Source organism: Diceros bicornis, chromosome 7, assembly GCF_020826845.1.
Source record: "Diceros bicornis minor isolate mBicDic1 chromosome 7, mDicBic1.mat.cur, whole genome shotgun sequence".
NCBI lineage: Eukaryota > Metazoa > Chordata > Mammalia > Perissodactyla > Rhinocerotidae > Diceros > Diceros bicornis.
The window spans coordinates 62,437,992-62,452,756 of record NC_080746.1 but is presented as its reverse complement, the minus strand read 5'-3'; the positions used below and the strand labels follow the sequence as shown (position 1 = coordinate 62,452,756).

The 14,765-nt window shown below is 39.1% G+C and overlaps 1 protein-coding gene across 1 annotated transcript; it reads right to left on the bottom strand.

Moving 5' to 3' along the window:
• Positions 1-696: 696 nt before the first annotated feature.
• On the bottom strand, positions 697-14,542 carry LOC131408756 (tripartite motif-containing protein 5-like). The gene is made up of 8 exons (XM_058545802.1): positions 14,291-14,542; positions 9,030-9,512; positions 8,352-8,447; positions 7,472-7,702; positions 3,946-3,968; positions 2,586-2,686; positions 2,256-2,282; positions 697-1,988 (listed from the first exon to the last, which is right to left on the bottom strand). The coding sequence occupies exons 2-8, from the start codon at positions 9,450-9,452 to the stop codon at positions 1,396-1,398; spliced, it is 1,494 nt and encodes a 497-aa protein (XP_058401785.1). The 5' UTR covers positions 9,453-9,512; positions 14,291-14,542; the 3' UTR covers positions 697-1,395.
• Positions 14,543-14,765: the final 223 nt, after the last annotated feature.

Here is a 14,765-nt window from a genome sequence, read left to right as displayed (position 1 = left end):
AATCCCACAATTATACTTCTGACTCTTACTATATCACTGTGAATAATCACTTTTTAAAGCTGGGTAAACAGAGCCCAAGTTGAAACTTAATTTCAGTGACATAGAATTACTGCAGAAAATGAAAAAAACAAAACTGGGTGGCTATACAAGAACATTTATTTTAATTAGCTAAAACTTAAAGAAAATTGTAATTCTTTAATTAAGTTATTGTATTTCTTAAAACAAAGTAAGAGTAATAGTGTTGAAAGTAAACTAATATGTATTCTTAAAACCATTTATATCAGTCACAGTGAGAAGGAAACAAAAAATAAATAGACGGAATGCTGGATTACTGCTTATGTGCTAGAAATGACAGAATTTATTGAAAACATTCTTTTGTTTAATTTTCACAATACTACATCAGGTAAATTTCACAATTTTTTTTTACAAATGAGAAACTGAATCCCATAGTATTTAGCTTACTTGATAAAAGGCCAGTATGGAGCAACACCATTTATTATGAATTATAATAAAATCATAACTGTGACACACACACACACACACAGAATTATCTATCACAGGCAGAGCTGAAGTAGTCTTGACAGCAGTACAGTGGTATCTGGGATCTGAAAAATGAGACTTCAGTAAAAACAACCCTAGTGCCCCTGAAGACGCAAATCTGTTACACAAGACACTCACATAGCTTATATTTTTCAGTAATTAGTAGAGAAAATATTCATTATTAAGTTGAGACACCTAGATGCTTTAACTTAATGGCATTTGTCTAATCACAAGGATCCTAAGTGTGGTGTAGTTCTTATACCAAGATTATTCTAAGGAAATAAACACAGCACTTAAGTATGTCACTCAAGTTTACACTGCTAGAATATGGAGAGACAGGACTTGAACTCAGACACTGGACCCAAAACTTCCACTCTTAGTACATATGATTTATGATATTTTCTCCTTAACCCCTTGATGAATAAGGGACACCATGGGTGAACCAACACACCACTAAGGACTCATTCTTTCATGGATAACTTCTATACAAGGTCTTTGATAATATATAAAAGTTGTTGAAAAGCTTTCCTTCATCTTCTCCATCAGTGGCAGAGGAAATGGGGTTGTAAAAATTTGGCAGAGGTGTTACCTCAATACTGATCTTTCTTCATGAGGCATCAGTAATTTTTCCTTGAGAGTATGAAACATGATGAATAAAGATTCTCTCCTAATACAAACATGATATTGGGAAAAATATGACACAAGGCAAGTTGTACAACCTATTGGTGAATGAAGAATGTTCAACTGGAAAAAAGGGAGGCAGTGAGGAAAAGATGGTGAGAATGGTGCAAATAAACTGTGTCAGATGCACCCAAGGTAAAAGGCACTCAAAAGTGAATGAGGGTATAAGAATGTTCAAGAACTTGGAGAGCACAGAGTTATGGGGGCAGAACATTTCATAGGATTGAAATATGGAAAAATATCCCGAGAAAAGTGACATGAAGAGAATTTATAGATGAGAAACCCATGGTATGTGACATTGAAAAATGAGACAGTGCCAGCCTCATAGTCTAGGAAAATCCCAATACGAAGGGGACGAACAGTCAGGTAAAGGGTTAAGATCAAGGGATCTGAGGAGGAAGACTTCTCAAAAGCATTATATTCAAAGTGATTCTGTAACCCTATCACCCAGTAGCCATTTCTAGGTTGATATCTAGAGTAAACATGTTGATAATTTTCACCTTGTCTAAAAAAAGCCTTCATGTTGATTTCAGGGCACTTTCCACTATATACCCCCAGGATCCAGGTATGTTTCCCTGACACATCTACCTCCCAGTAATGTTTCCCTGATCTGATAACCGGGGACCCCAGGACACCATAATCATCATAATCCCCATTGCGATATATATTTGCATTGAATTTCCGAGAGAACTCATATCTCACTTGTCTCCGATCTGCAGAAATGAAAACATCTGATTTATCCTTGGGAGGATCCAGTGTCATGTGAACTGTAGAAAAATTATAGGGTTTGGTGAGGCATATGATGTAGCTTTATTTGGCACATTGTGAGAGGGATCTTGAGAATAACCTGAGTGGGTACTGGGAAGAAATTTGTTCTGTTCTTGGGGAGAGGTATAACACTGTACAAACATAATATGTATCTGTGTGTTTGAAAGGGACACATGGGTCTTAAAACATGAGACCTACTGGAAAATGCATAATTCTGGAAGATGATAAGGACAAAGTGGCTTGATAGTACTGTGATTTCTCCTTACCCCAGTATCGTTGCACATCTGTGAACTCTGAAATGACAAAAATCCGTGACGTTAATCCAATATTAAATATAAGGAAAGGAGTCAGCACTGAAATCTATTTCCTCTCCAGATTAGGGGAAGGATTGGGGACTACAGTGAGATAGTGAACTCGTGAATGAGAGGAAGAACTAGACACGTGGCCACTCCCCATTAAATACGACCATATAATCAGCAGATATAGCCCCCCTTTTTTGTCTCCTCTATCCACACCAGAAATTGTACCCTCTTCCCCATTCAGCCCCTTCTTTCACAAGAATCCCACAGCCACCCACTTGCTCTAGCATTCCTTACCAGTAAACATTCGCAATATCCCTCTCAGATCAGGAGCTCTGAACACTCTCCTTTGTTCCATGGGAATAGTTTTTGGCTTCTTCAGAGTCAAGGTCTCACTCCTAGGGATGACAAAATCAGACCTGCACACTTCTGACTTTTTGTCCCCCCAAAACCACTGACTTCCTATCTTTTCATCACATTGATGCACTTGAACCCTCTTCTCTGAAGACTCTAAGAAAGGAGCTAGTAGACTTTGCCCTTGGAGCCAGAAATGTGCTCATGTCCACCTTCCCAATTACCCTCTGTGTGACCTTTGGAAGATCTTGACCTCTCAGGAGCACATTTCTTCATTTGCTCAAATTTCCTCACATTTCTCCCTTCCAAAATGAAATCATTAACCTCTCCCTCTTGACCTCCTAGAAATCATATGAAATTATATGAAATAATGGATTTAACAAACAAAACAAAATATTGGTTCCTTAAAAATAATAATGTGTGGAAAAGTCACTGTATGAATGTGGGTTCCCAGGGAAATGATCAGAAGATGAGGTTGCAGAACCTGGCTCCTGGGTGTTTGAGTCATATCAAGTGTGGGAATACTGTCTGGAGAGACCAAGACCTTAAAGTCTGCTACCCAGTAGGGAGGCCCTCAGAATAACGTCTGAGATTTCAGGTTCTCTGACAACAATTACAAACCTTAGGAAAAGAAGATATTATGAACATCAAACTAATAGTGGTCTGAATTTCATGTGTTTGAAAGAGCTTGATTCTGCCAGGTAGATGTGTAAATTTAGACACAAAGATGTGGCCTTTCCATTCTGGCTTCTAAAGTATGTGAGCAAGATGGATCGATTGTTTGCATCTGGGCCAAAATATTCCTTGAGATTCAAGTCTGTTTTTGGGTATCGAAACAGAACCATATAGAAGGTGCTGGTCTCGTCAATTCCTGAGGCAGAAATTTAAATATAAAATAGTTGTCTCCAATTTTAAGTCCTTCGCAGGTAAAGAAGTCAGGACCTTCTCAGCAGATGTCAAGCGCTTTATGAAATACGGGAACCTTAGATACATAAAAGCATGCAGGGTGAATAAAATTTACGAAGTCACAAGGCTCTGATACTGCAATGCCTTATCCCTAACACTGCCATTGACCCAAACCTTTCAACTTCCCCTTACAAATTCCCTACCATAGAATCTGGTCCATTCTCAATTATCATAGAACACTCGAACTATGATTAGTGAACAGAAATTTAAGATAAAGCTACACCCAACATTTCCTGCCCTGAGTGATGTTTTATTCTAATTGACCACCAGATAACTTTAATGGCTTTAAACCTATCTTCACAGCACAGAAGGACCATAGTTGGTCTCCCTCATATACCTTTCCATGATGCCATTCACATCCTAGGGAAAAAAGAGAAAACGTGAGTCGAGAAATGATACATCCTCACCACTTAGAAAGCTTCATCACATCCCCCCGACCCCCTGATGTGGTGAGAATAAAGATGATCCCAATGTGAGAGCCAAGAAGTAAAGAAAAGATCCAGGCTATTCATTCTGGAAGACTCATGAAATGTTGTCACGTTTCCTAAAAGGTAGAAACAGCTTTGAGCCTAGTGGAAGTACAGAATGAGGTTTCTGACATCTGGAGATGAGAAATATTTATGAGGAAAACAGGAAGTTCATAATTTTTTCCACAAATGCAGAATGCTCCCCATGAGTTGATTTGAATAATTCAGGGTTCTTTCATTTATTCAACAGAAATGTAAAGTGATAGACTGTTATTTGTCAAGCAATATGCCAGGCTTTGGAGAATCAAAGATGAGTAAATAATCATAATATTCCTCAAGAAGTTTATGTCGTTTTTGCTGAGGGTATAAGCAAATATATGTATTAATGTAGGCATTTCTCAAATCTCTCTCTTCTCATTTTATACACTATCTATAAATAACCTCATCTATGCCCTTAAATATGACATACACATATGTGCAGCTAATTCCCAACTCTTTATTTTTACTCGATTTTTCATCTTAAATGCAGGTTAATATATATAGTAATAAGAAGCTACAGGAACCAGTAACTTATGATGTCTAATATGTAACCCACTGTTCACAAACCAAATTGTCTCCTCTCTTATACTCCACTGTCCATAATGTTATCAATATCCACTTGGTCAGGGTCCTGAAAAACACAATATTTACCCTCCTCTTCAGTGTCTACCAGGCCAGTTTAGTCCACATTCTTCACAGTTTTTAGCCATCTGATCTTATTTATCATCACAGATATTATTTTATTTGTTTGAACAGATATGTACAAATACATTTAGTCTCTTTTACCTTGGACTTACTTCCTCCATGTCATCAAAACCTAAGCCAACAGCTAGGTATACAAACACCAAAAAAAATGGTTTTGCTCTCTATTAGGCCTCGTTTTTTGTATAAAGCAAAAACTAAAAAAAATAACAAAAAAACTGTATTAAGTAGAAAAAATGATTTTCAGGGGCAGTTATTATTTTAGTCAAAGTTTAATTTTGAAGCTCAAACCTAGTCATAAATATCTGGTCTACGTCCTTCTTCAAATTATATTTATCTCTCTGTATTGACCCCTCCATATTGACCTTATTCTCAGTTCATGAAGAGAACATGAATCTCTGGATATAAACTCCAAAACAAAAGAGAATATTTCTTCCCAGTTATTGCAAAAAAATTCTGAGGCCTGCATGGAACTCGCCTGCACTGGATCAGATGCCTATATTGAAACCATCACTGTTGTTGCTGGAAGGAAATGAAGCACTGTTGGAGGCTAATTTCTATATTTTACTGGAATTAAGTTTGTTTTAATCTGAAGTAGATCGTGATGGATAGGATACACTACAGCAACCACTAGGAAAAAAACTTAAAAAAAATACAGTTAGAAAATAGGAAAACCTAAAATTGCATATTATAAATGTTTGTTTAACACAAAAGAAGCTTGTTAAAGAGAAAGAGGAGAATAAAAACTACAGGAGACAAATAAAAAGCAATTAGCAAACTGGAAAATTTAAATACAACATATCAATAATTGCATTAAATGTCATTGTCTTAATATCTCAACTAGAAGACAGAGATTTTTGAACTAGATAAAAAGCAAGAATCAATTATTGCTATTTATAAGAGATACATTTTAGATTCAAAGACAAATAAGGGAAAAGGTAAAAATGTAAAAAATATATACCATAAAAGCAGTAATCATAAAATTGCTCAAGTATCTGTAGTAATATTAGACAAAACAGACTTTAAGGCAATAAATATTATGACAGAATGAGTGGGAAATTTCACAATGATAAAAGGCTCAGTACGTCAAGAAGATATAACAATTATAAATGTGTATGCATTTAACAACAGAGCTTCAAAATATGCAAAATGAGATTAATAGGAAAAATAGACAATTCTATAATAATAGTTTGAGATTTCAATAACTCTTTGAATAATTGAGAGAATAGCTTGTGTGAAAACTGTAAAGGATATAGAAGACATGAACAATACTATCAACCAAGTTGACCTAACTGACATCTGTAGACCATTTCACCCAATGAATCCTGAGTAAACATTCAAATTCAAAGAAAAATTTTCTTGACATAAAGTATTTTAGGTTATAAACAAGTGTCAATACATTTAAAAGATTGAAATAATAAAATACATGTTCTCTGATTACAGAGGAATGAAATTTGAAATTCACAGCATAAGGAAAAGTAACAAATCACTGAATATTTTTTAATTCAACTTCACACTTTCAAGTATGCAAAGAGTCAATGAAAAATTACAAAGGAAATTTGAAAGTAAGTTGAACTGAGTGAAAATAAAAACTAAATAATCAAAATGTGTGGCATTCAGCTAAGGTAATGAATTTATCATTAAGCACAATATCAGAAAAATGGTCTCAAATTAGTGACCTAAGTTTCCACTTAAAAAAAAAATACCTAGAAAATGAAGAGCAAATAAACCCAACACACACGTGTGCACCTGCATATGCACACACACTCACACATAAAGAAAACATTAACTGTGAGAGCAGAAATAAATGATACAGAAAAGTTTAAAAAAATAGATAAAATTAATGAAACAATAAAGATTGTTCTTGAAAAAATCAATAAAATTGGCCAAACATATCTAAACTGACCAAGAAAAATACTGAGAAAGCAAATCAACAAAATCAGGAATGAAAGAAGGGACATTACTGTCAGTGCTATAGAAAGTAAAGGGTTTATAAAGGATTATTATGATTAACTTTACGACTACAACTTAGAGAAAAGGACAAATTGCTATAAAGACTAGAATACCAAAAACTGACTCAAGAACGGTAAAAAATTGAAATAGAGCTAATACAAGTCAAAAAAAATTATTTTAAACATTTCCCAAAAGAAAAGCCCAGAGTGAGATGGCTTCATGGGTGAATTCTATTGAATATTTAAAGAATAAATAATAACAGTCTTTTACAACTTTTATTCCAAAAATAGAGAAAGAAGGGGAAAATCTCAACTCAATCACAAGAGAAAAAAAAACAAACTTAGAATCCGAAGTGCATTTGTTTGTCTGTGACTAAGCTGGATCTTGAAGGGGCACCTGGTAAATGCTTAACATAGACCACAGATAACAGGGGCCTATAGAATATCACTGGACACAACAGATCTTCTCTCTAAGACCAAATTTTTGCAAGGCACTTCATAAATTAATAAAAATGAGATTTTCCCTTGCTATCCATACATTCAATTATTCCTATAACCTCTGAAATTGATGCAGGGAAGCGGTACTTCAGGCAAAAGGAACCTTAATGTCACCACCAGAAAGAGCACAACAATACAGAGGAGAAGGAAACTAGTCTTCATTTTTCTCAGATCTCAGAGGCTGAGACTTCTTCCCAAGTCTTACCTGCAGCATCTCCATTGTTGACACCTGCAACCGATGCTCCACATCTGAGAGGACAGCTCTCACCAACTGGCTCTGCTGGACCAACTCATTCTCTGACTCGGCCAGGTTGTGTAGAATATCTCCCTCCTCCTTCTTCAGCTTTAGCAGCTCCTCATGCTCCTCACAGTCCAGCATACTTCTCATTTGATTGAACTCCGCCTGGACACGTTTGGTCTCATTTTGTATTTGATTCTTCAGGAATGAGAAAGAGAGAAAGGCACTCAGGCTCTCTGGCAGAGATTGGGAGCAAGAAAAAGAACTAGTCTCTTTGGAAAGTTCTCACAGGGAAGTGAGATAGAAGCAAGGCAACAATTCTTGGAGATCCTGATTTTTCCTATTATTTTTACTTCATAATATTCCAAATTTATGGCCTTAAATCTGCACTGTTGAGACCAACTCTGAACCAAACTGGATTCCTGGGTGTGGCTCAGGTTTCACACAGCTGTCCAGGACAGTCAAGCCTCCCTGCATCACTTCAGACCTCCACACTCTGCCAAAGATTGAACACCGAGGACAGAACCATGAGCCATTGCCAAATGTCTTCCCCTAGAAGAGTCGAAGACTCAAAACCATGACAGGAAAGGAACACAGAATGCACTAGCCATTCTCACCAGAGAGTCTATCTATATGAACACCTCCCTCCAACTGTCTGTGTTCATTTGTGACATGTTCACTTTTCAGCCCCCACCCCTATCAGGGAAAGGATAAAGAAGAGGACTAATCAAATGACTTTTGGATGTATCAACTTTCAGGAAACAAAGAGGAAGGACACTTCTTGTGACTAACACCCAAGTTTTTCCCAGATTTCCGTCAAACTCCCTCAGGAAGTGTCTCCTTCCACCTTCCAGGAAGTTATCTCTTCTCTGATGTCAGCTTCCAACTCCTCAGCTTCCTGCTGGTCCTTCCTCAGCCTCTCTAGAGTTGCCTGGAGCTTTTCCTGTGAGAAAGGAAGGAAACCAGAGTCAAGCAGTGGGCTTTCTCAGCATCAGAATGGAGGATAAATGGGGAAGAAATCAGGCTGATCTCTGGAGAGACTAGAGTTTACAGAAACTATGAGAACAGCAATTAGAATCTTTCACTTGGAAGAAAATCGGAGATGGTAAATGACTCAGGTGGTTGAACTCAGCATCCCCTCACCAAGAGAAAACTGATTCTGTTTGGCCTAGAACAAGAAACCAGACCTTGCGGCAAAGAAAGAACTTACATCTCAGTATATCCAGGTCTTGAGTTAACCCTCCTGTTCAAAGGGGTAATGAGAGCTTTGCTTGGGCACCAAATCTCCACCTACTAGCACAAGGTACAAAATGTCTACTTCCGGCTAAGTGTCTGCATTGTAGGCTTATTCTTTTGTAACTGGATGGAATGCAGAGAAATGTCCTTCAGGGCTCAGAAGGTGAGCATAGTAAGAAATAAGATCACAGGCCTCAGGGCTTTGGTGACAATGTAATTAAAGTCAATTGAAAGTTGAGATTTCTCATCAAGTACCATTTTCTGCTGTGTCTCCATCTTAGTCTCTTACCTGATATTCCTGGGCAACCTCCTTCATGAGCAATGTGTGGTGACCACGGTGCTCCTGAGCCCGCTCACACAGCCAGCAAATGACCTTCCCATCCTCCTTACAGAAGAGCAGGAGTTTCTCTTCATGGCGCACACAGAGATCTCTCTTCTGATCCTCCTCTTGGCTCAACTTGACCTCCCTGAGCCTCTTCACTATGTTGGCCACGTGACGATTAGGTTGCAGGTTCCTAGGCTGGTAAGTGATTCGGCACACAGGACAGCTGCTCTCTCCTTCTTGGCTGATCATGGACTCCTTGTTGTTTGTCGTGATGCAGACCTGGCAGAAGCTGTGGCCACAGTCTAGACTCAGGGGTTCTGTCAGGAGCTCCAGGCAGATGGGGCATGTCACCTCCTCCTTTATGTCCACCAGGATTCCTGAAGCCATCGCAGCTGCTCCTGTATCCTACCTGTCTTGACTTCTGAAGCTCCTCTTGTTCACAGATCCCTGCATGATTGGGAAAGTAAAAGGGGACAGAGTAAGAAAGGTAGGAATCAAATGATATTACTTGTGTACAAATCAAGGCTGAGACAAAATATCGAGGGACAAAAAAGTAAAGGTGGTGAAACAAGGAAAGGAGCCTGGTGACCTGGTAAAAAAGACTTTTTATAATACTTTTAGACACTTTACTCCCAGTTCATGTCACACGACAAACCCCATCCTCATCTGTGCAATGATTGATATTTTCCTTTACTTTTACTGAACAAAAGGATGATCTGAAAACTGTCCTCCCAAGATCCTTGTGTGACCCATTGTCTATCCTGCTTTTTCTTTCCCACACCGAAAACTCATGCTCAATGTTACAAGCACCAAACCACTTATACCTCTGGGCTTTTATACCTGCTCTTCTCTCAGCTGCCCTGATATTTGTATGACTCACTCTTATGCTTCAGTGAACTCTAATCAGCAAGACCTGCTTTGACTAATTTATTTACAGTGTAACCATTGCCATCACTTGTTGCACATTTGTGATAATTTCTCTTATTATCATAACATAATATACGACATTGTGTGTGTGTACATCGTAAGAGCAAACCCTTTATCAGGTGGATAAATAGAGATCGTAAGAGACGAAGATCATTTATCTTCAATACACAGAGTTAGGAGGAACCTAATGTTTGGGGTCCTCCCTCAGAGGTCTGTTTCCTCCTACCCCACGGAGTTACTCAAAGACAAACAGAGGAAACTTGATGAACACAATTAATACTGAAAGTAATAGGACGTGTGGAATTGAAGAGATCCAGACCAGCTGTGAAGTTCTGGGGAGTCTTGTGTTTGTAAATGGTGAGATTTCACCTTGGCCTGGAAATATGTCAAGGACATTAATAGGAGCCTAAGGATGTGTATGTATGTGGGTAGTGGAGAGGGAGATGGTATGGATATACTCAGAGGATCACACATTTCAGATATCTGGAAATTGAAACACAGATGAAATGAATGTTAATATTGTGAAAGAAGTCTCAAAATATTAGGCAAGATTATTCAACAAATTATCATTAACTATGACATATGCTAGCAAGTAGACAAATATCCAAAAACACAAAGATGAGTCTAAACAGAAAATTTAAACCTCCAAGCACTTGACATTGACTTGGTAAGTAATAGTAAGTTAAATATTCAGCCGTATATGTACAGAAGAGCAGCTGTGAAAAACACGCTAGAGAGACCTACAAGTTGTTGGGAAATCAAATAATGGAGGCAAAAGGAGGGTTATCTAAGAATTCCAACTTGAAAACACAAGGGTTGAACTGAAAGCTGAAGAAACTGAAGGAAATACGGGATGAGAGAGAGGACAAAATATATCAGGTGGAAGAAATGACCTCTTCATGGGACACATGTCATCTTGTATGAATTTAAAATGCCAGTGTGGCTGGTGTACAGAAAACTATTAGGTCTTTGGTATCACACGAGCCTGCAGTGACCATAAGATGTGAAACTTCCCAAAGTATGTAACATTGATGCGCTCGTTTCCAAGAGCAAGGAAAAATTATCAATGTTTTCCCATTAGAGAAGAGTGGGGGCATATTTAGCTCTGCACTTCAGCTGTGACATGTTAGATGGATCCAAAGTGGAATTGAGAAGATAAGTTAGGATGTAGGTACAGTTGCTCAGGAGAGAGATGATGATAGCTTGAGGGACAAGGTGACGAAGGAAATGGAGAGTAGTAGATGATAATGAGAGACAAGACGAGGTGGAAGGATAGGACTGGAAGTTACATTGGCTATGTGGGAACAAAGGGTTAACATCAGGCCTGAGGTCTTTCTTCCTGTAAAGATGATATTGGCTTATTCTTCTCCTAGTAAGTTGTTCTTTTTTTTTTCCCTGAAACCCTACTGGGTTATAATAACATGCAAGTTCAGCTGCCTTGATAGTAAAAATGGCCTGATGTGTAAAGTGTACTCAGTCTAGGAAGACTTTATATAGACCTTAAATGCCAGTTGGTAATCATAGACCTAATTTTTCACAAGGTCATATGACTTTTATAAACAAATATGTCTCTTTTAGGCCCCTAGAAGCTCTGCTCACAGACTTTCACAAGGTAATCAGTTCTTTGTAGCACTAGGCTTATCTAACCTATGGCAGTTTCACACACATCCACCTGGCCTGGCATCTTACAAAGCTGAGATGACAGGGATAAAGCATTTCCTGCACCACTGTAAGGTCCATCACTGAGAACCCACCCGAGGCAGCCAGGCTGGCATGCTGTGTCTGCTGTCGTTTAGCCCCCAGCTAAACTAAGAGAACCTGGTAGTTTGTGTCTTATTAGGTTCACCTGGACAGAGATGGCCATCCAGACTGCAAACTGCTGCTGGTGGTCAGTCAGAGGGGGTATCACAGAGTGGTAATACAGTGATGCTTATTTCCCAACCTGGGCTCAATATGACCCTGTGGCCACCGTCTACATTCAGGAGTTCTATCAGCAGCTCCAGGCAAATGGAGCTATGCAGCAATAAACAAAGAAAGAGAGGGTCTCAGTAGTTATTAATGTCTTGACAGTTGCTAAAGTTTGATGATAAGAGAAGGGTCACTATGAGACAACCAGTAAGTTTTCCCTTTGTCCAGAAAAAGGGAGGGAAAAGCTATAAAGACTGCATGGAGAAAAATTTAGACCCACTAAAAGTGTCTACTTGTGTCATGCTCATCATACCTGAAGGAAACCTGATAAATAACAAGGCTGAAGGTGAACCGAAAGTATAATCCAGCTAATAGTACAGATACTAAAAAAAGCCCAGAGGTCATATGCAGTTGGCATCTGGCCGCAGAGACTATGGCCCAGATCAGGCCATTATGAATAGCAAGATCAAAGGTGGATATTATACCAAATGTAGACATTATATGATAACGTCTACCCATGTTTCTGACTCAAGCTATCCAAACATGGGCGTGGGGCCTCCAATTATTTCTCATCCCATTCAAGATCCAACCAAAGCTGAGATGCCTCAAGAACCCATAGAGGAGGGAGGAGCAGAGCATGGTTTATGCCAAGGTGTTATGGAATTTATTTTCACAGTGGGGCTACAAGGAGCTAATGTCAAAGCACCTGCTGCCACAATCGACACAGAATGGCAATATACAGAGGAGCTAGAATCCTCGCCCATGGAGGATGATCTCACCTCTACCTAAGCAGTGACCCAAGGGCTCCACAGCAATGAGGGAGATAGATATGGGAACATGAGCTGTGAGTCTGATAGAACTCCCAGGTCAGTTGGCTGCCATAGGTGTCAGGTGATTGCACCTTACACATTTGTCTTCTGACATCTGAGCTCATGAGAATAAAAATCCGAAACATCCCAGAGGTGACAGCTAAAGACAAGCAAAAAACACATTAAAAGACAATAGCTATGTAAACGGTCTAACGATAAGGATATAGCATAACTTTCTTCTTTTGTGATTGGAATAAAACTATTTCTCTAAACATGATGAAGCCCTAATTTACCAATGTTATATGGGAAAGAGTCACTTTTCCTAAATAGAATGGAAAAAAGAAATTCGGCTATGTTTTTATTGCAGGTAACCATCTAATACTATTTAATATAAACTCTTTATAATACTACCAAAATAAAAACTGAAGCATAAAAGTAACAAATCAATTCTAAATCCCTGCAATAACTGGCATGACAGAGGTGTACTGTATGAGTTCAGAAGACAGGTGCCTAACACTGACTTATGCCTGAGAGGAAGACAAGAATATGTAGCAGAGGTGACAGTCTCCAAAGCCAACTCTGATAAAGTACGAGTATTTCACGTGAGGGGAAGTCAGGGTGAGAAAAGAGATTTGACTGGTGTCTTCCACATGCCTGAGCAAGGTGAGTGCAGCTGTACGTTCTTTAGGAAGGGGCAGTAAGCACAGAGACTCACTTTTACTTCCTTCCTTCCTGTTTCTCAGGATCCTGTTATCATGCTACTTTTTGTGACATCTTTTTATATCATTAACAATAATCAAGTAACTCATTTTGTTTATCGAAGTGAGCAAAGATAGCACATTTGCAAATTCTTCCTACATGTTCCTCTTGCTCCTGATCTCTCAAGCTGAGCTCTGTTTCTGGGTGGCAGATACAGCCCAAGGTGATGGATGAGCAAGGTTAGTGATTTTAAGGAATTGTAGCAATTTCCTGTGTCTGGACAAGTGAAATACAGGCTGCAGAGCTTGGCAGCTGTCACCCCATCAAGTCTCCTGAGCACAGACAGGCCAAGGGATGAGAATTTATCTACAGAGTCATACAGAAATAGTAGATTGTTACACTTAAGGCATTAAACTATTACGATTTAAAGATCCCTTTGCCTTTGCTCCTGTTGTTGGGGAAAGGGACTTTCTACCTCTGAAAACTCTAGGAGTCTGCCTGTTCAACAAGGTACAATTCAAAATTATAGACTCTGTAGATGTGGGTAAATTCAGATTGGAGAAACAATTGTCCCTCCATGAAACAAATAAAGCCTTTTACTTCATCAACTCTCTCTTCTTTAGAGACCAGCCCTCCCCCAGACTGCACTTCAGTCAGCACTCTCAGTGGGAAGCCTGCAAATTGGGCCTTTTTCCGCCTTCAGAACAGCTTCCTGAAGACAAATTAAACTCACTCAAGCAAATTCAATTTTTTCCTCTGAAGTCTCCCAATCCCTACCATCTACAAACTACTCAACTGACCTTCAGACAGCAATGTAGTAGTTGTGCCACTTTTCAGAAGAGGAAGCCAGGCCAGGTACAGAGGTGGTCAGGATTTACTTACCAAACCAGGGGCCTGAGCTGCACGAAGAAGATGGAGAGGAGCCAAGTGAAAATGAAAGTTAAATTCTTGGGGGACGGCAGAAAAGAAGAAGAGAATCTATGGACCAATGGGAGGCTTCTACCTCAAGCCCCTGGGAAATGACAAGACTTTTGTGCCTGGGCCAGATGGGCCAGTGACTACATTTTTATCCGTACGTCAGTTCTGGTCCTGGAAGCTGTTTCATGGCTTTTAAGGTAATTCATCTTTTGGAGCACAAGGCTTACCTAGGCAATGGAATTATACACACATCCACCTTGTCTTGTTTACTTGCAAATGAGTTGTCACAAGGAGAGAATGAAGTAACCCCCTTACATCAGTGAGAACCCATCTGAAAGCTCACCTGAAACAGCCATACCTGCATACTCTCCTGTCCTGCATCCACCAGCTATTGGACCTATCAGGTCATGTGAGAGGGAATGGCTATCCAAATCTGAAA